At 45.4% G+C, this 27,887-nt stretch overlaps 1 protein-coding gene across 3 annotated transcripts in view; it reads right to left on the minus strand.

The window, feature by feature from the left end:
- The window catches only part of SLC22A15 (solute carrier family 22 member 15), an 87,977-nt gene that overhangs the window by 53,017 nt on the left and 7,073 nt on the right, over window positions 1–27,887 (minus strand). For all 3 annotated transcript variants that reach the window (XM_039242760.1, XM_039242759.1, XM_039242761.1), the window contains exon 2: window positions 16,738–16,950. In XM_039242760.1, the coding sequence (XP_039098691.1) occupies window positions 16,738–16,950 (213 nt within the window). The remainder of the gene's footprint in view (window positions 1–16,737; window positions 16,951–27,887) is intronic.

A 27,887-nucleotide genomic window follows, 5' to 3' on the forward strand; every position in this document is an offset into this window, starting at 1 on the left:
ACCCACAGCTCCAAGATTAAAAGTTGCATGCTCCACTGACCAAGCTAGCCAGGTGCCCCCAAATTTCTATATATATTTTTTAAGTTTATTTTTATTTACTTTGAGTGAGAGAGAGAGGAGGAGGTGAGAGAGAGGAGAGACAGGCATGGGCAAGCAGGGGAGGGGCAGAGAGAGAGAGAGAGAGACAGAATTCCAAGCAGGCTTCACACTGTCAGCATAGAGCTTGATGTGATGCTTGAACTCACGAACTGTGATCTTCATGACCTGAGCCAAAATCATGAGTCGGATGCTTAACTGAGCCACCCGGGCGCCCCCAAATTTCTGTATCTTTAATTGAACTTTTATCACATACTGTTGGACACCCTCATAGACCCGCATGACAGAAAAAAAAGTTTTGCTGGTTTGCTTCCTTTTTCCCCTGCCGAACAGTACCACGCCACCTCCCCCTCCCCCACAGTGCTAGAACACAGGTTGTATGATGCTTCTAAAAACTGGTCACGAATATCGGGAAGACAAAAAAGCAAGAGCCCCTCTCAACTTAACTCTGAGAACTGAGGCACGCAGCCAGCCTCTGCCCTGAGCAACTTCTCACCGGCTCTGTCAATGTCACAGATTTGTCTGGTCTCTGCTCCAGTTTTCTCCTGTGACCTGCACTGCCCGCTGTCCCCCTTCTAATGGATGGTGACATTCCATGGAATGGGAGCTGAGAAATATGCTGAGGCCATATACGACTCTAACGGGAGAGACAACCTGTTTACATAAATGAAAATCCTTTGCCCCACGCCTTTCCCAGCAGTGGGTCATTTCTCTTCCCTAAGGAGGCCGTGTGTCCCTGTCTTCCTGGTCTTGGCTGCGGCGGGTGAATACCAATAAAGCCTCACTCCCATGTGGATAATGCAGAGCCACTACCATGCAGGGCCCAGGGGAGGGCACGGCTCCCCACAGGAAAACATTCATCACTCGACTTCTGCGTGAAGCCCGGCACCTCCAGGAACTGACCGTCCCCTGGTACAGCTCTCCCCCGCTCCCCCAGCCCCACCTCAGCCCCTGTGAGCTCCCGTTCACCCCCCACAGTCCTGCCTGAGCCATGGAGCTGACCACTCCACTGCACCATCTGCCTCCCCATTTCTGCTTCAAGGATGATGTTTGGTGAAACACGTGTACTTGTCTCTCGCGTACGATGCTGTGAGCGTCAGATGGTCCTACGTGTGTCTAAGTGCTTACCTGTCAGGACCAGCACTAATTAAACCTGCGCTGAAGTATTCCTGCAACCAGACTGAAGGCTGTGGTTCATATGCAATATCACGATGTCACAACTTCAAGGATCGAGTCGTGCATTTATGGACAGGCAGGGCGGGAATGGCCTTCCCAGTCACCCAGGGGCCACTGAGTGGTGCTCCGGGGAGAGCAAGGGGGAGGGAGATCTGGAATCGGAGGGGCTTCCGTCTTCTGTAGGACATACAGGATACTTTGGCTTTATCTGTAGCCTCTATGTTAATAAGAAAGAAAACTCTGGAGAAAAATAAAAAGGGGGAAAAAAAAACCCCAAACAACGGCAGTTTTCTGGCTAGAAAGGTAAAATCAGTACCACTGAAACTCGCTTCCCCAAGTCTGCAGAACCGAAAGCGGCTCACAGATGCCCACACTGAGAGAAGCGCAGAGGGTCTGTGGGGGTGAGGATGTGGCCGTGAACGACCCTCAGACCGTCAGTGAACCCGCAGGCCAGGCAGGGGCCGTGCAGGTCTCAGAGGGACAGCCAAGCCCCTCGCCTGGCTGTGTCTCTTGGAAAGGCGAACTCGTTTGCAAGCCTGGGGTCCGCCACGAGTCCCCACTCGGATGTCCCCGGGGGAGGGGGGAACAGACCCTGTGGCGCAGCCTACCTGATCACAAAGGGAAAGGGAGGCAAAGGGAGCTTCCCCTCGCTGGCCAGGCGGGCTAGCCAGGGTGGGCAGACCAGACTGGGCACGTGCTGACTGACAGGGCTCTGTCACTGCCAGTCCTGCTTTAGGGAAAATCAAGTCATATTTCAAGTGCCATTGCTCTACCTGGACCCTTGGCTTGTTGGTAGCTTCCTTCCCCTACCTCCCACCCCCGCAGGGCCCCCTGAGGGCTCTGCACAGAACTGGCTACTACTCCATGGAAGCTTCTGAATTCTTTGCTACCAGGTCCAACTAAACTCGAGCCCTCCTGTACGTCCCACAAAAATATTTACAGCTTCGTCCGGGAAAATCCCACTTCTGTAGAAAATCAGGTAATCGGAGGTCTCCCGTCATTCGGGAGTACTTGGCCAGCATATTTCAGGAACAGTTTCATGGTGATTAACTAACTCGCTTCGTTTCAATGTACTTGTCACTCTGAATTACCACTTAATGGGTGAAGTGTGCAGGCTATAACAATCAGTAGCTCAGGCATAAGGAAGCAAGACATTAAAAAAAAAAAAAAAACTAGCCCCTAAAGCAATTATTGCAGTGAATTTTTCAAATAGTTTTAATACTTGGTCTTTTGACCCCAGGGTATGGCTTGGGGAAAATATATTAATCTCAAGATAATAATCAGTCAATTTCAGTTCTTCAATATCTACAATGATATTAAAGATTCCAACCTTACTCTTTTTGGTTGCAAACATTAATTAAGCATGATAATTGTGTGTCGCCGTGATATTTGGTACTTTCTGAATGAGTCAGAGCTCCGGGAATAATTTGAATACAGCAGACAGCAATTTGCTACATAAATTCACCCCAATGGCTATTAGCTCATTGTAGAATAGTCAAGGCTCCTAGATTAGAGGGGTTCTTTTTTGCATTAATACTAAGTTAATTATATCTACATAACCTTTTATTCACCCTTCCCCAAACCCTCCATAACTTCTGCTAGCCCTGACCTAAATGTAATAAGGTGCAGGGTGGGAGTCTTAAAATATGTGTTTTATCAAAGCCACACTGAGATACCACCTCACGCCGGTCAGAGTGGCTAAAATGAGCAAATCAGGAGACTACAGATGCTGGCAAGGATGTGGAGAAACGGGCACCCTCCTACACTGTTGGTGGGAATGTAAACTGGTGCAGCCCTCTGGAAAACAGTGTGGAGGTTCCTCAGGAAACTAACAATAGAACTCCCCTATGACCCAGCACTGCTAGGAATTTACCCAAGGGATACAGGAGTGATGATGCATAGGGGCACATGTACCCCAATGTTCATAGCAGCACTCTCAACAATAGCCAAAACCTGGAAAGAGCCTAATAGTCTGTCAACGGACGAATGGATCAAGAAGATGTGGTTTATCTATACAATGGAATACTACATGGCAATGAGAAAGAATGAAATCTGGCCATGTGTAGCAACATGGATGGAACTTGAGGGTGTTATGCTGAGCGAAATAAGTCAGGCAGAGAAGGACAGATACCGTATGTTTTCACTCATATGTGGATCTTGAGAATCTTAACAGAAGACTATGGGGGAAGTGAAGGGGGGAGAATAGTTACAAAGAGAGGGAGGCAAACCATGAGAGACTCCTCAATACAGGGAAAAAACTGAGGGTGGATGGGGGGGTGAGGGAGAGGGGAAAATGGGTGATGGGCATTGAGAAGGGCACTTGGGATGAGCATTGGGTGTTGTATGGAAAGCAATTTGACAATAAATTACATTCTAAAAAATGTATTTTTAACCCAATCTCCTGAAACTATAGAGCTCTACAGGCTCTATCCTGGTATTTATTTTCAGGGGTATTTTGTGAAAGCTCAACAGTTTTTATACTTGTTTTTTTTTTTTAACCAAATACCAAATTTGGTTATTTTATACCAAATAATTTCCACTAGAACCATACAGTATCTGTAGACCACCAATCTGCATATTACAGGTATTTATCAACCAACAGGTAAGCTACCCGGCAAGTTCAAGGGTAGTGTCAATGCTCCCAGTCTGGAGACGTGGAGGCGCAGCTGCAGAAAAACGACAGAGGTCATGGAAATGGACTTCATGCTAACAGTTAGTGGGGCGTTGGCCTGGGCACTGCATCCACCGAAATAAGGACGAACTCTCCAGGGTGGGGGTGGGGGGGCAGAGACCAGCAGCCCCTGGGGCGCCAGCGAGGGTGGAGGCTGGCGAGGGCGGGGGGATGGCGAGGGCGAGGCTGGCGAGGCCGGGGGCGGGGGACTGGTGGGGGGCGGAGCCGGCCAGGGAGTGGGGGACTGGCGAGGGCGGGGCGGGGGGGGTTGCTGGCGAGGGCTGGAGGAGGGGGGCCGGCGAGGGCGAGGGCACAGCCACAGTTGCCAACCCGCCCGGCGCTACTGGCCTCCGGCTGCTCCTTCATCGTCCTTCTAACTGTTCTTCCCTCTGCTCCTGCTTCTCTGCTGACTCTTGTCATTTTGGCAGCAGCAGCAGCAGGAAAGCTGGAAGCCACCCATACCAGCCACGGCGAACCCCCCCGGGACCTGGGACACCCCCCACACGGGGCTCCGGTGTCTAGGGTGGAAGGAGAGGTTGGGAATTCATGTGAGACGGCCGCAGCCCGAGCAGTCGGCGCAGGGCCCACGGCCAGACACTTTCTCTGAACCTCAAAATAAAAGGGGAAACATGAGCTCTGCACTGAAAATGTAAAGCAGGTCACGTCCTCTGGGGTCCGCCTGAATATGCCCAGAGGAGAGGTGCGGGTGGCACCGCGCACGAGGGCAGATGGTCTGGACGCAGGTGGCCCCCCGAGGGGCAGGGAGACAGCGCTCCTTTGGCTTACTTGTCCTTTGCTATTTTTTGTTACATAAGGAAACTGCGAAGCTTATTTGGGCTTGACGATTACTGAGGCTTAACTGAATCATTCCTACTCTGACAGTACTTGTGTGATTTATTTTTTTACTTGTTTGGGAGGGGGGCACCGCTACCCAGGTTCCTCATGAGATGGATACAAATATCCTGGGACTTGTATGATCACCTGGGGGAAAGCTCAGGACAGATTCGCAGGTGGACGGACACCCTCTTCTCTTCTTTTTTTCTTTTTCTTTTTTTTTAACATTTTATTTATTTTTCAGAGACAGAGAGAGACAGAGTGTGAGCAGGGGAGGGTCAGAGAGAGGAGGAGACACAGAATCTGAAGCAAGCTCCAGGCTCTGAGCTGTCAGCACAGAGCCGGGCGTGGGACTTGAACCACGAACCGTGAGATCATGACCTGAGCCAAAGTCGGACGCTTAACTGGCCGAACCACGCGGGCGTCCCTCCCTCCTCCCTCCTACCTCAGTCATATGCCACAGTAGGAGGGGCCACAGGAATCTGTGACCTGGCTCCTCCATTTACTGTGGGACACTGAGTAAGCCACCAGCTACTCTGAGTCCACGCATTCTGGTATTTTTAGTTTGCGAGCCACAATCCAAACACTCTGTTTGCCCTTCTTCCTTAGAATTCACTCTCGGAGGCAAACCCAGGCAGGTGATGGGCAGCCCGGGCTGGGTGAGGACTCCTTTCGCTTGGCTTTCGTATGTGCGCCATGGACCACTGTCCACGGTCACCTGGCCAACCTTCATTCCCGCCAATCCGACCCGCGCTTCTAGCCCCTCTCCCCGGGCGGACCCAAGCTCCTCCCTTGGCTCAAATTAAGTGCTTCTGGGGCTGCCACCGGCAGCTGGCGGCTGGGGAGATATGGGAGCCCTTGACCTTGCTCCTCTTCACTGACAGCAGCAAAGTATCTGGCTCTTTTAAATCCTGAAATGCCAACTGAGAAGCCGTTAAACCTAAAGGCGTCTGTTAAAGAAAAATAAGTCTGAAGAGCACACTGGAGTAGCAGAAAGAATGTGGGCTCCTTGAACCCACACCAGAGATTTATTCAATACACGATTTAGGGCAAATTCCTTCAGTTCTCTGCCTGCCAGCTGTTTCACCCACAGGGCTGGGCTACGGCCACCACTAACTAAGCAGCACACGGGGAAGGTCTCTGAGTGGGAGCCTCTCCCATGAGAGCGAATTAAAAAGGAGTCAAAGTTATCAGCCCCTTCCCTCCCCTCTACCTACCGAACCTTATAAAACTCGTCTCCACTCACAACTCTGCGTGGACTGGTCTCACCACAGCTGAAGACGCTGTGCGGACTGTGGACTTCTGTCTCACTGTGCGGCTGCCAGTGCTACCCACTCTCTGCCATCAACAGAGTGGGCGGGCCACGGCCACCCTTGCAGAGCATCGCGAACCCACTTGGGCTGGAGGCGGCCGGTTTAGCATCTGGGATGCCCTGAAGAGAATTTGTCCCCATGCAGTGTCCCCTGGAAACATCACCGAGCAGCAGTGCACGGCTGTCTCCAACTGTGCAGCCAGACAACCCCATCCCCACCCGCCGTTCTGGACACATCTTGGAGCCCCCGCTGGAGACTGAGGACCGCTGTCTACATAGAGAATATGTGTGCCTTGAGATACCCCTCCGAGGGTGATGACTGCCCTCTTGATGGGATGGGAACCCATTGTGTGCCCTCCACCACGGGAGGGAGGCAGCAGGCAGCCACAAATCTACAATGACACACGTAACCATAAAGATGGATAGCAGCATATACAACTGAGTACATACATCTCAGGAACGAGAAAGGACAGGTGAGTAACAGCAGCGGGGAGCAAGGGTAGGGAAGAAAGAGTGAAAGACAAAGAGAAAAACTGGGAGATACATGCAGAGAGAATGAGACAGCAATGTCAGAGAAAGTGACAGAGAGGGTGAGATAGAGACCCAGAAAAAGGCAGAGAGAAAGAAAGGGGAGGTAAATAATGAGAAAGGCAGAGATGAAGAGAGGTAGGGACAGAGAGAAAAGGGTGCAGAGAGACAAAATGACAGAGGCCGGGAAAAATGAGAGAAAAGAGAGAGCCAGAGAGAGGTAGGGAGGGAAGGAGGGAGGGGGGCAGGCACACAGTTCCGGTCTGATGAAGCCAGATGGCGAGAGAGACAGTAACTCGCAGATGTACCCTGGTGGTCGTTAAAAGGGGGACATGACAGGCAGGTAAGGTGAAGGCATTTTAGCCCATCATCCTTTTTTTTTTTTTTTAGAGCTGCTTTAAACATCGTCAGCACTTGCTGGGGAAGCTATTTAATCCCCTCTCTCCCACTGCTACCAACTCTTTCTTTCGGGAGTGGTACCTCTCGGGGCTCCCTTCTTTCTGTATTCAGCCTCCAGTCAAGCACTGTGAAGGGTGAGTCACCGGGCGCCAGCACAGGAGGTCCGCTGGGGACCAGGGCACCCAATCCCGCTGGCCTGGAGCGTAGGGTCTGACGGCACCCTCCTTCCCTGGCCCGTATCAAGGCTGTTCCTAGCATCAGGTGCGTAGCAGCTGCCCAAGGAACCCTTGCCGATAGCAGTGTCCCTGAAAGCACTCCTAATCACAGATGTCATTAGGATTAATTTAAGTTCATTGAAATATGTTGAGTGTCCGTGTTGAAGCATAGTGTTGCTATGGTATCGGATTTACTTTAAAGTAGGAAGTACATAGCATGGAATATTCCGCAGGAACGTTACTTAGGTCAAGCTCCCAGCCTGCCACCGCGAGCAGTCTAGTGGAGGCGGTACCGCCCAGCGGTGGTCAGTGGGCCTGTTCTCCGGAGGGAGCTCTTGCAAGGGCTTTAATCATTGTCTCTATAAGCAGTGGTTCCTTTGCTACTTCTTGATTTAAACAGCGGCCTGTTGACGAGCAGTGATATGACCCTAAATAACAGGTTATCTCTGGTAAAATTAAAGACACTTAAGATATATATGAATTAACTTGATATATTTTAGAGGCATTCACTACCCTTCCCTGAATTTGTGGGATAATCCAGTGTGTTCTGTATACTTTATAAAGGGGTGATGCCCTTGGCTAACATCCCCCCCGGGTCCTGAGACAATATGAATTCTGAAAGGTTCTGTTTGCTTGATGCTGACAGAGAGGGGAGGTGTCAGTACTCTCACTATGGAAAACTGGAGTTTTTCTGTGGTGACCTGGTATGCGAACAGAATTCAAAATACCAGTAAAACCACAAGGCTAGGACTTCTCAAGCCTGCAAGCTATTTTATTTTGTGCTTCTCTGATAAGAAGAATTAAGTTCATAAATGCTTCTGTACATGGCAGAATTTGGTCAGAGATCCACTTTCATTGTAATATGGTAATGGATTTGTTGGAGAGCCGACTTATGGCTCTCATCCACCGCACAATTCTATGGGGACAATAAACAGAACAAGGGCTTTTTGGAGACATGGCTAATTCCACAGTTGGGGTGGAGAGGGTGTAAAAGATGAACCTGGAATATCATGTTATCCCCCCTATTTTTTTCAAACCCCCCCAAATGAATGGGCACATCAGAAGGACATAGGAGGACTTTCAGCTCCAGGAAAATGGAATAAATGTACTTTTCCTTGTTTCTCTCAGTAGATACCACGTAAACCCCTGGCAGTGTGTATAAAGCAAATATAAGACAGCTCTAAAAGGTGGAGGGAAGACCAGCTAGGACCCTGGGACCCAAGGAATGAGGCAGTGGTGAGTTCCTTGGGTTTCTCATTGCCTCGCATGCCCAAGACTGGGTACTGAAGAAGACAGCAACTCAGAAACGCCAAGAAATGACAAAAGAAGCCGCAGACAAAAACTGCTTTCTCCAGCCAAATGCCTGGGAAAGGAGCGGCCCAGGAAGACAGACAGTTTTAGATAATAACTGCTCTATTCCAGCCAGTCAGCACTGTGAGAAACAAAAACAAACAACGGCCCCACCCCCATCCACAGCAGCAAAGGCTAAGTAGGGGAAACTAACCGCTCCCCCTCCCTGGCTGGGTAGTAATAAGTGACCCCCCTTCACTCCACTTGGGTGTGTCAGAAAAAGACAAGCAAGAGCCAGCACGTTCATTCCTGCCTCCTGCAGTGAGGAACCCTGCATACGACCGCCACCACCGATGCCGGTGCAACCTCACCGGGAGACTGGATTTCTGCCACTGGGTGATAGCAATGAGGCCCCGCTCCCCTCTTCCTGGGCCAGAGCTGTATCCGAGAAAGTCAGCTGAAAGAGAAGGTTCAGTTAAGACCCGGAATCTCTTAACATAATCCCCCTAACTGCAGGTTTTGAACAAAAATAATCTGTGATACCGGCAACCAGGAAAATCTCAAAGTAGAATGAAAACAAAACAAAACAAAACAAAACAAAACAACTGCTGAGATGACAGAGACGTTAGAACTACCTGACAGAGATGTTAGAGCTGCCATCATAACACTGCTTCAAGGAGCACTTACAAACATACTCGAAACAGACAACTAAATAGACTCGGCAAAAATACAGACCGTCTCGCCAAATAACAAGAATATACCAACAAAGAACAAAATGGAAAGTTTGGAACAAAAAAAAAAAACACACTGAGTGGGTTCAATGGCAGGATGAAAGAGATAGAGGAAAGAATCAATAAATGTGAAAATGAAACAATGGAAAATCTCTAGTATGAAAACAAAGGTAAACTAGACAGAAGTAAATGAACAAAGATTCAGAGATCTATGGGGCTACAGGAAAAAAAAAATCTAGTATTTCTGTACCTGGAGTTCTGGAAGGAAAAGGGAAAGATAAAAAAGAAGGGTGCCTGGGTGGCTCAGTCGGTTAAACGTCTGACTTCGGCTCAGGTCATGATCTCCCAGTTCATGAGTTCGAGCTCTGCATCAGGCTGTATGCTGACTGCTCAGAGCCTAGAGCCTACTTTGGATTCTGTCTCCCTCTCTCTCTGCCCCTCCCTCACTCATGTGTGTGCACTCTCTCTCTCTCTCTCTCAAAAATGAATAAACATTGAAAAAATTTTTTAAAAACAGAGTACTTGAATACATAATAGCTGATAATTTCCCAATTAGTCAAGAGCCATAAACCTACAGATCCAAGAAGATCAGTAAATCCCCAACAGGATAAACCTGAAGAAATTCACACCAAGAAACATCAAAATCTGACTTCTAAACACTAGTGACTAAAACATTAAAAAAATCTTGAAAATAGCAAGAGGGAAATGATACCTTCCCTATAGGAAACAAACAATCCAAATACCACCACATTTCTCATCAGAAATCATGAAGGCCTACAGGAAGTGGCAGAGGAGTTTCTAATGCTGAAGGAAATGAACTGTCCACCAAGAATTTATTACCAGCGAAAATAAGAGATGAAGGGACACTAAGAAAATTTGTCAGCATCACAACCACCCTAAGATAATGGGTAATGGAAGTTCTCTAAAAAGAAAGAAAACATAAAAAGGGGATCTTGGAACATCAGGAAGCAAAAGAGTGCGATAAGAAAAAACTGGGGTAAATATGTTAGACTTTCTTTCTCTTGAGTTTTCTAACTTATGTTTGATGGTTGATGCAAAAATTATAACACTATGTAATGTGGTTCTAAAAGTATGTGGGAAAATATTTAGAACAATTATATAAATAAACTGGGGAGGGCAAAGGAATGTAGACTGAAGTAGAATTTCTATATGTCACTGGTGATATAACATCAATAGACTGTGATAAGTTATGTAAATAAAAGGCAATGTTAAGAGCAATCACTAAAAAAATCTATACAAACAGATATACTAAAAAATACTATAAAGAAGTCAAAACAAATCCTAAAAAATGTTCAAATAACCTGCAGAAAGACAAGAAAAATCAAAGAAAAAACCAGAGAACAGAAAACAATAAAAAATAATATATCAGAAGAGGTAAGTTCTATCAAATAATTATATTAAATGTAAATTAACTAAAAATATACATAAAGACAGAGATTGACATTGTGGATTTAAAAACCTGACCCAGTTATGTGCTGTCTATGAGAAACTAACTTCATACATACAGTCAAGTTGAAAGGAAAGGGAAAAATACAAATCATGCTAACAAAACTAATCAAAGAAAGCAGGAGTGGCTAGAGTCATATCAGACCACATCTTGGAACATAGAAAATTACCAGGGGTATGAAGGTACATTATAAAATGATAAAAAGAAAAAGTCCATCAAGAAGACATAGCAATCATCAATATGCATAGACTAAACAGAGCTTAAAAATATATGAAGGAAGGGGTGCCTGGGTGGCTCAGTCAGTTAAGCATCTTACTTTGGCTCAGGTCATGATCTCATGGTTCGTGGGTTTGAGCCCCACATCAGGCTCTGTGCTGACAGCTCAGAGCCTGGAGCCTGCTTTGGATTCTGTGTCTCCCTCTCTCTCTGCCCCTCCCCTGCTTGTGCTTGCTCTCTCGCTCTCTCTCTCTCTCTCTCTCAAAAATAAACATTAAAATTAAAAAAAAAATACATATGAAGGAAAAACTAGGAACACTGAAAGGAGAAGTCAACAAATCTACAATAATAATTAAATACATAAACACTCCTCTCTCAACAATACATAGAACAATGGGCAGAAAATCAGCAAGGATATAGAAGAAATCAATAAAACCATTAACCAACAGAATCAAAACAATATTTATAAATAAACACTCCACACAACAGCAGCAGTTTGTTCAAGAGCCAGTGGAATATATACCAAAACAGACCACATCCGGAGTCATAAAAGAAACCTTAACAAATTAAAAAAATTGAAATCACACAGTGTATTCTCTGACCATAATGGAATCAAACTAGAAAACAATCAGAAAGCTAACAGGAAAATCACACACTAGGTAACTAAACAAGAGACTTCTAAATAACCATTGGGCCAAAGAGGAAGTTTTAAGGAGAAAAAAAATTTATTGCGCTAAATGAAAATAAAAATACAACATACCAAAATTTGTGGGACACAGCTAAAGCAGTCGTGAGAGGAAAACTTACAGCACTAAAATGCTTACATTTGTAAAGAAGACAACTAATTAAAAATCTAGGCTACCAACTCTATAACCTTAAAAAGAAAAAGAGAAAAAGAAATTCAAAGCAAGCATATGAAAGAAACTGATAAAGACAAGAACAGAAATCAATACAACTAAAAATAGAAAAAAAAATAGGGAAAAATCAATGAACAAAATGCTGTCTTTAAAACGATCAGTAAAATTGACAAGCTTATATGACTAACAAGTAATTAAACAGGACAGAAGACACAAATTACCAATATCAGGTAATAGTAGAGGGGATTTCATTTCAGATTCTGCAAACATCAAAGGAATAATAAAGTAATACAATGGACGACTCGACACACATAAATCTGACAACTTAGATGAAATGGACTAATTCCTTGAAAAGCACAAACTGTCACAACTCACAATACAAAATAAATCATTTAAACAGCTGTATAACCTTCAAGAAAACTGAATTCATAATTTTAAAACTGTCAAAAAATAAAACTAAAACAATAGCAACAACAAAAAGCCCAGATGATTTTTCTAGAGAGTTCTACCAAATATTTAAAGAACGAACACCAATTCTACCCAATCACTTCCAGAAAACAGAAAAGAGTGGAATACTTCCCACTTCATTTTGTGAATGTCACCCTGGTACCAAAATCAGACAAAGGTCCAAAAAAAAAGAAAAGAAAAGAAAACAACAGATCAAATCCCTCAGGATTCAGAAGCAAAAATCCTTAACAAAATATTAGCAAATAGAACTCAACAATATATACAGAGAATATGTCATCAGGAGGCACAAAGCTGGTTCAATATTTGAAAGTCAGTCAGGACAATCTACCAAAGAAAAGGTGGGGAAAAAAATAACATAACCACTGCAACTGATGTAGAACACTGCAAATTGCTCTATTTGACAAAATCCAATACATATTCAAAATAAACATTAAAAAAATATTAGAGGGGTGCCAAGTTGGCTCAGTCAGTTAAGCATCGGATTCTTGATTTTGGCTCAGGTCATGATCTCATGGTTACGGGATGGAGCCCTGTGTCGGGCTCCATGCTGAACGTGGAGTCTGCTTGGGGTTCTCTCTCTCCCTTTGCCCCCTCCACTGCTTGCACATTCTCTAAAACAAATAAATAAATAAACACACAAATAAATATTTTTAAAAGGACTCAAGGACAGCTTGAAGAGATTCTCACTGGTAAATTGAGCATCAAAATAATTAAAGACGGTTAAAAATTATAAATAATTAAGAACAGGGGCCTATAAATACATACTAATGATAGACATATAAGTAGATACATAGAGTTAGATATAGACAGACAGACAGGCCTACAGATGGACAAGGGAAAAGAAGGGGCTTTGCTTCCAGCTAAAAACAGAATGCCATGGAAGTCTAAAAAAAAAAAAGAAGAAGAAGAAGAAGAAGAACAGAAATGAAAACCAAAAACCCAAAAAACAGGCTTATAGATACAGAGAACAGATTGGTGATTGCCAAAGGCGGGGGTTGGGAGTTGGGTAAAATGAGGTTATAAAATAAGTAAGCCCTGGGGACGTAATGTGCAACATGGTGACTACAGATAATAAGAGAAGACATCTTAAACGTTCTCATCACAAGAACAAATTCTGTAACTATGTACAGTGATGGTGTTAAGGAGACCTACCCTGATGATTATTTTGCAGGGCGTACAAACATTGAGTCATTGTGTCCTACACCTGAAAGGAATACAGTGTTAGGGGTCCATTATACTTCAAAAAAAAAAAAAAAGGCAGAATGTCAAGTGGCAAAAATGAGTAAAGGAATCATCATTTTGCATCCATCATGGTCTTAGCTTGGTTTACAAAAGCATCATGAAAAGGTGCTAAATTTGGGGTGGGGGGGTTCTGATAAGGAATAGTGCATCTGCATAATCTTGAAGGGATTCTCCATAGATTCCATATTCCTGGAAAGGAAAAGAATATTAACTATACAGGGGAGAAATCAAGCAATACCTGGAGTGGATGATCGAAATTAACACAAGAAGGGGCCGATGGATAGTGTACATGATCCAGAAGGACACATTATTTACTACTATTCTGACTTCAGATGTGTAGCCTTCATGAGAAATCATCAGACAGACCCAACATGAAGACCATCCTTATTTTTAATAAGAGAGGGGGTATGTCCTCTTCAAAAGTATCAATGTCATAAAGGGAAGAGGCTGAAGGTGAAAAGATCCTAGGAGTCATGACAACTAAATGTAACATGTGACCCTAAAACAGAACTGGGTATAAGAGGGGGAACCCAGTGCTAGCAAGGGCAGTACTGGGTCAAGTGACAAAACTGGGTATGGATGGTAGATTAAAATACAGAATCAATGTTAAATTTCTTTTTTAAAAAATATTTTAATGTTTATCTTTGAGAGAGAGACAGACAGACAGAGCATGACCAAGGGAGGGGCAGAGAGAGCCTGAAGCAGGCTCCAGGCTCTGAGCTGTCAGCACAGAGCCCGACACGGGGCTCAAACTCACGAACTGTGAGACCATGACCTGAGCCGAAGTCTGACGCTTAATGGACTGAGCCACCCACGCATTCCAATGTTAAATGTCTAGAAGTTAGTAACTGTCCTGTGGTTATGTCAGAAAATTCCTTTACATTTAGGAAGTACATGCAGAAGTATTTGGGCATAAAAGAAGAGGGGTATGGTATACGGAACTGTCAAACGGCCTAGAAAAAAAAACTGAGATGGTAAAGATAGGTGAAATGAAAGGCTGTAAGAGTATTTATTCTCTGTATGAGTCTTGAAATTTGCCAGTCTGAAATTATTTCCAAATTAAAAAAAAAAATTTAAGCTCCTTAGCTATCGTTATCTATTAGAAAGAACTAAGAGATGTACATACCGATTTGGATTGAATAGGTTTCCAAAAAGTGCAATAAGTTAGTGTACAGGCCTCTGAGTTAAGACAAACTAGGGTTGAAATCTAGCTCTGACCCTATAAGCTGAGCTGACCTTAAGATATCTGTTTCTTCACATGTAAAATGGAGAAAATGATGTTGACGTCATACAATCATTTTGAAGGTTACATGGGTTTGGGGCGTGCATCACAACACCTGGTGCAGGCTCACCATCCCACGCTACTTGCTGTTTCAATAGGTTAGCAGTGGTGGTCCTCAGTTGGCACTTGCGGGGACAGTAATAGTTGCTAGTAGGCCACAGAGGTATAAAGATGACCAAAATATGGTTTCTGACCTCAAACGACTTCAGAAGAAGCAGAGTCGAACCACACACTACGGTTTGTGACGTGAGTGCAAACACAATGTTACTGGAGAGGAAGCGAGTGTATTTACTTCTTCTGGGAGTGGGCTGGGCTGGACGTGGCAGGGAAGGGGACGGTCAAGGTGAGCACTAGAGGGTTGGTTAGGATGTCACCAGGTGGACGCAAGGGTCAGGTCAGGGGATTCCAAGGTGAGTTACCCACCGCGGTAACAGGTAGGCCAAGCACTCAGGGTCTGGGCGGGGAAGAGGGGAGGCAGAGGCAAGGGGCTGCAAAAGTGCACCCAGGCCCCAGCTGTGGAGGGTAAAGGGCATCGAATGTAACACCCTAAGTGGGTTCCACAGTTTCCTGTGCACAGTGGGAGGAATCAGTGGGGGTTCAGAATCAGGGGTGACAGGACTACACTGCTGTCAGAGAAATACACTACCTGGCAGGAGCTCAGAACACCAACCCGATGATTACGGCTTTGAAGGGAAACTGTTAAGGAAAGGCCAAGCCACTACTGCCTTCATGTCTCTTCTGTTTCTGGCACGTGTCATCCAAAGGGTGATTCTCAGAATAGTCAGCAACAGGTTAAGACTGGCCGATGCCATGGTGAGACACACACACACACACACACACACGCACGCACGCACGCACGCACACAGGAGGGTGGGCAAGGGATGGAGGGCATCGGAAAGCACTCTGGTAACCGGGCTGGGGGCAGCCAAAAGGATTTGGGGGCAGCTGACTGGCATGACAGTCCACACAGAGAGCAGCAATGCCCACCAGGCATTAACCCTATGCTTACTGGATCACCAGGTCCAAGGACGAGGCCAGGCGAGGCTTGTGGGGAGCAGGCAAAGGACTGTTTCAAGTGTTTAAGTGTCAGCACACCTGCTCTCCAGCTACCTGCCCTCCAGCTGAGCATGCGCCCTGCCCCTCTTGGACCAGGGTTCCTCTTCACCGGACTATGTGCTCTCAGCTTATTACCTGGGGTCAGCTCAGAAGGTGCTGTCCTCAGCAGGACCACCCTGGCCACAAGCCCCCTGGAACATGAGGCTTCCTGCCCTGCACAAGGGGCGGGGGGGTTCCATCTGTATTGGGGCAGTCTGTTGTACAGTCTAGGGGCCCCATGTGGTCTACACACAGGACTGGATGGGACACATGAACTGTGGATGTTGGAGATGCTCACCACGTTCCTCTCTCTTGACGTGGTTAATTTTTGTGTATGTAAGAAAAAGAAATGGAAGCTTTGGTTCACTTTTTAAAAGGACACCGTAGGGGTGCCTGGGTGGCTCAGTCAGTTAAGCGTCTGACCTCAGCTCAGGTCATGAAGTTAGAGTCTCATGTCCAGCTCTGTGCAGTCAGCTCAGAGCCTGGAGCCTGCTTCAGATTCTGTGTCTCCCTCTCTCTCTGACCCTCCCCTGCTTGTGCTCTGTCTTGCTCTCTCTCAAAAATAAAAATTAAAAACTTAAATGAATGAATGAATGAATGAATGAATGAATGGTAAAAGGACACTGTAACTGCGAGGTGGCCCCTCCGAGTTCATCCCCTGGCAGACAGTCTGGCAAGGCTCATGCTCTCCCTGCTTGCAGCAAGAAGGAAGGAGAGTATCCCCCTTGACACCCTCCAATGTACCAGATAGCTGTCTGAAGGGGTGGCTGTCATTCACATCAACACGACAGAAGCGCGGTTCCGTGCGGACCAGCGGCAACGCGCAGGCGGTGATCAGAGGGGCCGCCCAGCGTTACCTCGGACGCGATGGACGTGAAGCTGCCGCTGAACTGCACGTGCTTCCGGACCTCGCTGCGGTTGGCGGTCAGCAGCCACGCCCCCAGGGCGCGGTCATCAGCCGCCGACCGGTTGCCGTGGCTCTGATTGGGCAGGAGCTCCGCCAGGTCCCAGTGGTAGGAAGGCGTGGCCCCCACCAGGGCGATGAGGATGGCCTCCGTGGCCACGTAGAGCTGGAGGAGCAAACACACAAACCCATCAGCGCTGCGGTCGCAGCCAGCGAGCTCACGGGCCGCGCAGGACCCGTGTCTTGCTTCTGGGTTTCCGCGAGCCACGCCAAACGAGACACCCCGGAAGCAAAGGAGAGACACGTGGAAAGGGCGCTTCCGATCTACTACCGGCAGTCATCAGCGATACCACTTATAGAGCACATTGGGCTTTTTCCGTGGGGGTCTCCTCTACATTTGCGATACATCTGATGCTCAGGACCCTGCGCATGGGTGACCGTATGACACCAGCGAAGGTGGGGGCGGGGATATTACTGGCTCTGATTTAGGAGACTGATTCCGGCTCTTTTCTCCTCAAAACTACACTCTCAGTTCAGATAAGCAGGCACCCGGGTCCAAGAGCACCTTGGCCTAGGATTCACAATCTAAACAAAACCTTTTGTGGCACTGTTAAATGTCTCAGAAAACGCCGCATACATAGAATATATATACATAGTAAAAGGACATAGAGCATATACATACAGAGTGTATATATACACACAGAGAATATATATAGCGTGTATATACAGAAAGAACATTTATAGACTATATATAGTTATATATAGGGAGAAAAAATATAGGGAGAGAATAGTATAGGTAGATAACATATATAGAGAGAGCACATATGAAAATACTTCATTCAAGAATGTACTTGAGTATGTACTATTTTATTTTATTTTATTTTGCTTTATTTTATTTTGAGAGAGAGAGGGCACAAGTGAGCAAGGGGCAGAGAGAGAATCAGAGCTCACTCGAAGTGGGGTTCATGCTCACCGGAAGCAGGGCTTGCGCGCACGACTGTGAGATCACCACCAGAGCCAAAGTCAGATGTTTAACCGACTGAGCCCCCCAGACTCCCCGGTACTACTTTAAAACATAGTATGCAGCTTATAAGATGTAAAGAAGTTCGAAATCCCGTAATAAACACTCACTTTATAACGCTTTGCTCTATTTAATCGTTATTTAATCTAAACATAATTGTTCTCCAGAAGGAAAAAAAAACCCCACTCATTCATTCAAGAAATAATTATTGAGCACATATGCTGTTTGTCTCTGACTGTTCTGGGCCTTACAGCTATTTGCAATCAGGTTTATAAGCTGTTGAGCCCTATGTGGCCTTTTTATGCTATGGATATCCATTTATATTCGTTCTCATTGTTGGGTGATTATTTCAAGCTTCAAATGCATTAGGAAAACAGAATTATTCTGTTCCAGTGAGAACTGTCTCACTAAGTGAGACAATCTTATTTTAAGAACTTATCCTCATGAATTTAGAACCTGGTATCTTAAAATACCTTACACAGAACAAGTGTTTCCAAAGTACAAAGCTGTGATTTCTCTATAGTGCATAGTAACACCCCCACTGGATGGATGTGCTGACTGAGGCGCGAAAAGGAAGAGACTTCCCAACAGCTTCAGCTCCACTCATTAGTGAACCCCGAGCTCCTCCCACACCACGGGGTAGGGGCATAGCCAGCTGTTAGGTGGATGAAGCTAAAATGCCAAAGGCAGAGTACTTTACCATAAGTCGATGGTGGGATTACTGTCAAGAAAAGAGAAAAGGAGTCATGACGCCGTGCGGGTCTTAACAGAAAGCTACCATAAACCCAGCATTTGAGTTTCACACTCTGCAAGGCTGAGGGGATGTGAGGCAGCCCCGATCTATTCGGAGGCAAATGACGCGCCTCCCAAGGTGTACCAAGCCACCACAGGGCAGTCCGCGTGGGTGATTTATTGGAGAATGCAGAGGAAACCAGGCTGCTAGATTTATATTGCTTCCTGGCCCCTATTTGCATCCTATTAAGGAAGTTTTAGACCAGAAGGCAATCAGTTTAGAAAAATAAAAACCCTAATAATTAAGAACAGATAGATTACACATTTGGCAGCAGCTATAATTACAAAGCCATTTGCATCGTGTTAGTAATGGCCTCTCCTTATTATAATCTGCTGAACTTAATTGAAGGGCAAAGACATGAAAAAATATGGGGCACGTGAACTCTGGAGATGACGCAAAACACGTGTTCAAAACACAGCCTTCCATCAGACAAAGCAAACTAGTTATATTTTCTCTCTTAAATATGCTATTTTCTGCTTGTGTGCCTCCCACTCACTTTACCCGGAAAGCATCTCACCTGGTTCAGCTGCGTCTCTGCACCTTTTCCATCCAGGCGGATGGAACTCAGGTACCCCTTCCCCCTACCCTGTCTTCCTTTCGAACCCTCCAGAAGCCCTCTCCTACTTCTGCTCAGCCCCAAGAGCTCCATCTAGACTTTTCTTAGAGATAGATCATTTTCTGCACGCCATCATATTTATGTATTTGCTCATCTTATTTTTCCTACCAGAATATTCTGTTCCTGAGGGCAGGATTTTTGTGTGATCTACCCCTGGGCTTCCAAAGCAAACAACTCAGGGCCTAGATACCTGAAGCTCACACTCAGCAAGTGAATGAATGAATAAATAGGATAGAATGCTAATAACAGCAGCAAACACTTCTCTAAATTCTAATTATGTGCCAGGCACTGTTCTAGGTGCTTGTTGAAAATATGTGCACTGCTAGGAATTTGCCCGAGGGATACAGGAGTGCTGATGCATAGGGGCACATGTACCCCAATGTTCATAGCAGCACTTTCAACAATAGCCAAAACATGGAAACAGCCTAAATGTCCATCAATGACGAATGGATCAAGAAGATATGGTTTATCTATACAATGGAATACTACATGGCAATGAGAAAGAATGAAATCTGGCCATGTGTAGCAACCTGGATGGACCTTGAGGGTGTTATGCTGAGCGAAATAAGTCAGGCAGAGAAGGACAGATATCATTTGTTTTCACTCAAATGTGGATCTTAAGAAACTTAACAGAAGACTATGGGGGAAGGAAAGGGGAAAATAGTTACAGAGAGGGAGGGAGGCAAACCATAAGAGACTTAAATACAGAGATCAAACTGAGAGTGGATGGGAGGGGTGGGGGAGATGGGACAGTGGGTGATGGGCATTGAGGAGGGCATTTGTTTGGATGAGCACTGGCTGTTGTATGGAAATGATGAATCGTGTGAATCTACTCCAAAAACCAAAAGCACACTTTACACACTGTATGTTAGCTAATTTGACATAAATTATATTTTTAAAAAAAGAAAATATGTTAATATATCATATTTTTATCTGGACTGTTCTAAGATAAGCAATGTTCTAGGTTAGAGAGGAAATGCTCAAAGGGTCCTCTTGTGTGCAGTATTTATGCGTCTTCATGGAGAGGACCATTCTCAGCGGGAGCCACAATGTGTGGAAAGCAGTTCAGGAACTACATGCACCCAGGGTCTACTGGTTCATTTACAACAGCCAAACGATGGAGGCAGCCCAAGTGTGCAGACGAATGGATAAAGAAGATGTAGTATGGATATGCACACATGCGCGCGCGCGCACGCGCGCACACACACACACACACACACACACACACAGAGGAATATTACTCGGCCATAAAAAAGAATGAAATCTTGCCATTTGCAATGACATGGATGGAGCTGGAGAGCATTATGCTGAGCAAAGAAAGTCAGAGAAAGACAAATACCATGTGATTTCCGTCACACGTGGAATTTAAGAAACAACTGGGCAAAGGGGAAGGAAGGAGAGGGAGAGGCCAACCAAGCAACAGACTCGAGAGAACTGGCGGGTCACAGGGAAAGGCTGGTGGGGGGATAGGGGAAAGAGGGGACGGGGATTAAGGAGAGCCCTGCTGTAGTGAGCACCGAGTGACCTACGGAAGTGTTGAGTCACCGTGTTGTACACCTGCAACTCACAGAACACTATATGTTAACTGTCCTGGGATTACAATCAAACCATTAACAATTTTTTAAAAAGAAAACAGTTCAGAAACAGAGATGTGGTGCCGATACACCCGCTAATTCACAGAGGGCAGCCGTGAAACGAGCTCATCAGTATGATCTGTGCTAATCAGCATTATTCCTTGCAGCCTGACGCCCCAGTAAGCCTGGTTGCCTTCTCTGGCCTCCTCTCACCCCTCACAATGTTTCCCGTGCCTACCCCATGTGTGTGCACATGCATGTGCACCCAGGGACCTCAACTGCACACACGCAGAGCCATGGCTTTATGTCACCAGACGGGTCAGACACATGCAGCCGGGAACCCCGCTTCTCTACCCCAGAGCCCACAGGCTCTGAACCCTGTCTGTATTACTCCGTATCCACCAGGCACATGTTCACCACGGAGTCTCCAATGACCACACCTACCGGTGGCTGGGTCTTAAAGCCACAATCAGAAACCACCATCCATGCTCCTTCCCAGGGGGGTCAACAACTGCAGAGAGGCCATTATCTTCTTCAAAGCCCCCTCCAGGGAAGGAAAACAAGTGCCACACGTGGCTGCCCCCCCATTCCATGTCATTATAATTAGGTGACTACAGTGCACCAGGGGACTGAGATTTCTGAAGCTGCGGAAAGTGAAGGTTTTTAAAGTGATTTTATATCAACAGCATTATAAGCTTTTATACCACTCCGGAAACTGAAACCTCCCCCATAAATGAGCTCATCACAATATCTCATGCTGTGAGGTCATGGGAAGTATGATGTTTGGTCTTAAAGTAGGCAAAATGGACAATGGAGTAATTAAGTGAGTCGTTCAAGATCACGTAAAACACTAACAGCAAAACCAGGATGAGAACGGGATCACCTTACGCTGAGGCTGGAGCTTTATTTACAGGAAAAGAAAACAAATGGGAAACATCGAAGATGACCTTGTCGTCGTTAGTGTTAGTCATTTCGTACTTAGTACTCTGTTATCTGACGGACTCATGAGCAAGCATCTCGGGACAGCACGACCAAATGCCCAGCACCCGGTACACACTGGGTATTCAATAAATGTTGGTCGGGTGACTTATGGATACCACCTTTTTTTTTTTAATTGAACTTACTTATCATGCCCTGAATAACAGGGGTCTCAAAGTCCTGTTTCTTCCCCAACTCTAATTCATCTGCATATCACCATATTGGTCTACCTGAGACACTCCTCATGAAATTCTTCTGGCCAAAGCATATCCATGGATATGGATAAATGTCTTTTAACGTTCCAGATCCCACCATATGGGCCAGCTGCTACCTACTCCACGTTCACGCTTTCTGTACTAATGTACTCAGCTCCCCATGCCAGACTTCTCATGGTGTGGTGTGAAAAGAGGCTGGAATCCGTGTACCTGAGTTGGAAACTCAGCTCTAGGAACCTTTCAGCAAATCAAAACCTCTCTGGGGGCACCTGGGTGGCTCAGTCAGTTAAGCGTCCAACTTCGGCTCAGGTCATGATCTCATGGTTCGTGGGTCTGAGCCCACGTCAGGCTCTGTGCTGACAGCTAGCTCAGAGCCTGGAACGTGCTTCAGGTTCTGTGTCTCCCTCTCTCTCTGACCCTCCCCTGCGCATGCTCTCTCTCTCTCTCAGAAATAAATAAAACATTAAAAAAAAAAAAAGCCTCTCTGAACTTCAGGTTTTCTTTTCAGTGGGATTGGACACTAGTAATACCCACCTTTATCTAACTCATTTGTATCTACCCTATTCTGAGGATCGAACGGGATGTTTTCTTTAACCAGCGGTAAACTGTACAGCCCCATAAATATGGCATCCGTCGGTGCCCCCCAGACTTTAAAGTGCAGGGCCTGACCCTGTAGCCTGGGGGAGACAAGAGTTTCACATCTCTAGCCAGTTGTCCTGGGCTCAGTGCAGCTGGTCTGGGCCACGCACCGTGCAGCAAGCCTACGAGTTGTTCCCTCTTCTGCACTTTTCCCCAATTTTGCTGTTTTCCAGCTGAAGTGACCTTCCCACTCCTCTCTAAACCCAAGCTCCAAAGTTCAGCACAAGCTCAGCCCTTCTCAAGTCTTCAAGGAACCTCTCCAGACCATGCTGATGGCTCCTTTGTTGATCTCCGAAGCATTCAATGGTGGCACTATTTACCGGGGAAATCTTATTTTGTATTTATACAGTATAGATACAGGAAATCCCTGTAACAGTATAGATACAGGGAAATCCTGACTTGGGAGTGATCTGTTATCTCCTGAAGGAAAGAAACCTTCTATTTCCATATCCTTCCAAGCAAACCCAACACACCACGCTGTAACTAACAGCCTAGGATACATTTTGTCAGCGAATTCCTTGCACAATGGTGTAGGAAAAAAAGAAGGAAAAGATGAGATGATGCCAGGCCCTAATCTCTGTTCCAAACAGTAATTAAGACTTAGGACAAATGAAGCATTTGGGTTAACAGTGATTTAACCTGCCTCTGCTTCTCTCTCTCTCTCTCTCTCTGTCTCTCTCTCTCCCAAATAAAATGGAAATATACCCGCCTGACTCCCTTCCTTCTGTGACTTCAGTTTAATTCTTAAAAAATTTTATTGAGGCACACCTGGGTGGATCAATGGGTGAAGCGTCCAACTTCGGCTCAGGTCATGATCACGTAGTCCGTGGGTTCGAGCCTTGCATCGGGCTCTGTGCTGACAGCTCAGAGCCTGGAGTCTGCTTTGGATTCCGTGTCTCCCTCTCTCTCTGCCCCTCCCCTGCTCTCTCTCTGTCCCTGTCTCTCAAAATAAAATAAAGACATAAAAATTTTTTTAAAAAATTTTACAGAGCACAAACATTCTGCAAAACATTATATCATGAGCCTCAGGTGATAACGAGGATGGGTAAAAAATAGTTACTTCGTTCTAGGCAGATACATCCAACTGAGGACAAATGCCCCAAAAGCTACAAACACAAGGCAGATTTTCACAGATGCAGCATTAGCCATGGTGGAAATGAGGTTATGAGAGCACAGAGAAAGTGGACGGGGATTCTAACTGGGAGAGTAAGGAAAAGGCTGCAAATACCTAAACTAGGTAATGAAAGGCTAGTAAGGGTTTAATCAAAACCAAACTCAGAATAAGGAATTCTTTTTTTTTTTAATGTTTTATTTATTTCTAGGAGAGAGAGAGAGACAGCATGAGCAGGGGAGGGTCAGAGAGAGAGGGAGTCACAGACTGAAACAGGCTCCAGGCTCTGAGCTGGCAGTCAGCACAGAGCCTGACGCGGGGCCCGAACCCATGAACCGCGAGATCATTACCTAAGTGAAAGTCGGACGCTTAACCGACTAAGCCACCCAGGCGCCCCAGAAGAAGGAATTCTTAAGCCAAAAAAAAAAAAAAAAAGAAGGCCAATCAGAGTGGAGAAGGTAAAGAACGTATTTTTAGTGTTCTTTGGAGACGTATGACAGGCTAGCTCATCTCTTTCCAAACTTCGGTCACCTGTGTGCTCCCTGCAAGAATTTTATGTGCCCATTTTTGGTTTTCTATTAGTTACTTAATAGACTTTTTTTTTCATTTTAGAGAGAGAATGTGCACACATGCACAGGGAGAGTGGTAAAGGGAGGGTGAGAGAGAGAGAGAGAGAGAGAGAGAGAGAGAGAGAATCCCAAAGCAGGCTCCACACTCAGCATGGAGCCAGACACAGGGCTCAATTCCCCAACCTGAGCTGAAATCAAGAGTCAGATGCTGAATGGACTGAGTCACCTAGATGCTCCTACTGGTCTTCTTTTAAATTGATTCAAAATGTCTCTTTAAGATTCTGTTTAGGGGCGCCTGGGTGGCTTAGTCGGTTAAGCGTCCGACTTTCGCTTGGGTCATGATCTCGCGGTTCGTGGGTTCGAGCCCCGCGTCGGGCTCTGTGCTGACTGCCGGCTCAGAGCCTGGAGCCTGTTTCGGAGTCTGTCACTCCCTCTCTCTCTGACCCTCCCCTGCTCACGCTGTCTCTCTCTCTCCCTCTCCTAGAAATAAATAAAAATTTAAAAAAAAAAAAAAAGATTCTGTTTAAATTCCAGTCAACATACAGTGTAATATTAATTTCAGGTGTACATCATAGTGAGTCAAGACTTCCATACAATAGCCGGTGCTTATCACGGCAACTGCCCTCCTTAATCCCCATCACATATTTCACCCATCCCCCCTCCCCTCCCCTCTGGTAACCATTACTACATTCTCTAGTTAACAATGTGTTTCTCTTTTTTAATTTTTTTAAATTTTTATTTATTATTGAGAGACAGAGCATGAGCAGGGGAGGGGCAAAGAGAAAGGGAGACACAGAATCTGAAGCAGGCTCCAGGCTCTGAGCTGTCAGCAAAAGTCCAACACGGGGCTTAAACTCACAAACTATGAGATCATGACCTGAGCCAAAGTTGGATGCTTAACCGATTGAGCCACCCAGGTGTCCCAAGAGTTTGTTTCTTAGTTTGCCTCTCGCTCTTTCTTTTCCCCTTTGCTCATTTGTTTTGTTTCTTAAATTTCACATATGAGTGAAATTACATGGTATTTGTCTTTCTAACTTAATCTCACATAGCATTATGCTCTCTAGCTCCATCCATGTCATCACAAATGGCAAGATTTCATTCTTTTTTATGGCTGAATAAATATTGCATTGTATATATATGTGTATATATATATCACATCTTTATCCACTCATCAATCAATGGACACTTGGGCTGCTTCCATTATTTGACTATTATAAATAATGCCGCTATAAACATCAGGGTGCATGTATCCATTTGAATGTGGATTTTGGGGGGGTTTTTTTGTTTTTTTGTTTAATTTTTTTAATGTTTTATTTATTTCTGAGAGAGAGAGACACACACACAGCGTGAACAGGGGAGGGTCAGAGAGAGAGGGAGACACAGAATCCAAAGCTGGCTCCAGGCTCTGAGCTCGCTGTCAGCACAGAGCCCGACACGGGGCTCGAACCCTCGAACAGTCAGATCATGACCTGAGCCAAAGTCGGCCGCTTAACTGATTGAGCCAGCCAGGCACCCCTGAATGAGCATTTTTGTATTCTTTGAGTAAATACCTAGTAGTACGATTGCTGGATCGTAGGGTAGTTCTATTTTTAACTTCTTGAGGAACCTCCATACTGTTTTCCACAGTGGCTGCACCAGTTTGCATTTCCACCAATAGTGCAAGAGGGTTCCTTTCTCTTCCCATCCTCGTCAACACCTGTTGTTTCTTCTGTTGCTGATTTTAGTCATTCTGACAGGTGTGAGGTGATAGCTCAGGTAGTTCTGATTTGTATTTCCCTGATGATGAGTGATGTTGAGCATCTTTTCATGTGTCTGTTGGCCATCTGCATGTCTTCTTTGGGAAAATGCCTATTCATGTCTTCTGCCCATTTTTTAACTGGAGTATTCATTTTGGGGGTGTTGGGTTTTTAAGTTCTTTATATATTTTGGATACTAATCCTTTATCAGATATGTCATTTGTAAATTCAGTTCAACATTTTTAACTTAAGTAAATTTGCAGGGAAATAAAATTTTGTATCAAGAGAGCTATGCCCAGCCAGATGGAACTATCAAAATAAACACCATGTCATAATGCCAAGTGTTGGCTAGAGTGTTTTTATTTAAGGCGGGCCCGGAGAGATATTTTCAAGCAGCATTTGGGGGGAGGGGTGAAAGCAAAGGAGCAGCCATCTTGGTTTTTATGCTCAGAAGGCTAGGGCAGGTGCTTTCCACCCTTCTTTGCCATCTCTTTTGCTGGCTTGCTTTGTTGGTACAGCACAGCAGCTGGGCCTGCAACTGACCCACATTCCCCTGGACCCTCCCTCAGCTTCTCTGACCCCTGGGGCCAAGTATGTGTTTTCCATGATGAAAAGCAGTTGCTTCATCAAGCTGGAGGCAACGAGAACAATGCAGATTCCCGTCAATTCTGATGGCTTCCAGACCACACTTCCCCTTCCAGACTGCCCTCCTTACAGACTTCAGGCTCAAACAGCAGACACAAAGCCAACAGCCTCACAGGGACCGCGTAACTGACTCTCACAATTGTACACAGTTAAATCTCTGTAACGAATTACTCACTGACTACGCGTATAATCATACACATATAAACATACACAACACACACACACACAAACACATACACACATACATGTGTCCCCATCCCAAGAGTTCTGCTTCCTGACTCTCTGGTTGAACTGGGACTCACACCACCTAAAGCAAATATGCACAGTATTAGCACTTATCAAACCTGCAAGTAGGTACAGGTATATTTGTGACATTATTCTCTGTGTTTCCTTTGAAATGGTTCATGATTGACAGAGCAGTTTTACATGAAAATGACCAATACATACCATAAGAACAGAATAATGTTATTAATTTTCAACTAGGTCAGGTTTTCTGCCCAAGTGTGAGCCTTCTTTAATTCTTGCTTCTAGTTCATCCCCTTTGTTAAAACAGAAATATTTGCAAAAGTTTTGAGATGTGTTAGCACCAAATGAGATTTCCTCCTTAGATAAAAGAAAGATCAGGGTGCCTGGGTGGCTCAGGCAGCTAAATGTCCAACTTTGGCTCAGGTCAAGATCTCGCAGTTCGTGGGTTTGAGCCCTGCATCAGGCTCTGTCCTGACAGCTCAGAGCCTGGAGCCTGCTTTGGATTCTGTGTGTCTCTCTCTGCCCCTCCCCCACTTATGCTCTGTCTCTCTCTTTCTCTCTCTCAAAAATAAATAAACAATAAAAATTTTAATTAAAAAAGATAAAAGAAAGATTAAGGAAGAACTGAAGAGGGAATAACCCTTTCACTTTATAAGCTAATGCTATTTGATATTATTTCCATAGACCACCTAGACCTACTATGCAGGCCATCCTTTGGGACATCAGAGAATGCAGAAAGACGGAAGATTAGAAAGGACTTAAAGAGTGATACGGAATCAAGAACAAAGGTGAGAGATGTGCCTGGAAGGAGGGCAGAGATGCCTTCCCCTTGGACAGTCTGAGAGATGTAATGACAGGGAAGGGTAAAAATTAATGTCAAAGTAAAAGAAAGGAGATGCTTAGGAAGTCTGAACTTCTATTCCAGCCATAACGTTGGAACCAAGAACATCTGGAGAGAGT

The sequence above is a fragment of the Hyaena hyaena genome, unplaced genomic scaffold, assembly GCF_003009895.1.
Source record: "Hyaena hyaena isolate Hyena2069 unplaced genomic scaffold, ASM300989v1 scaffold_217, whole genome shotgun sequence".
Lineage (NCBI taxonomy): Eukaryota > Metazoa > Chordata > Mammalia > Carnivora > Hyaenidae > Hyaena > Hyaena hyaena.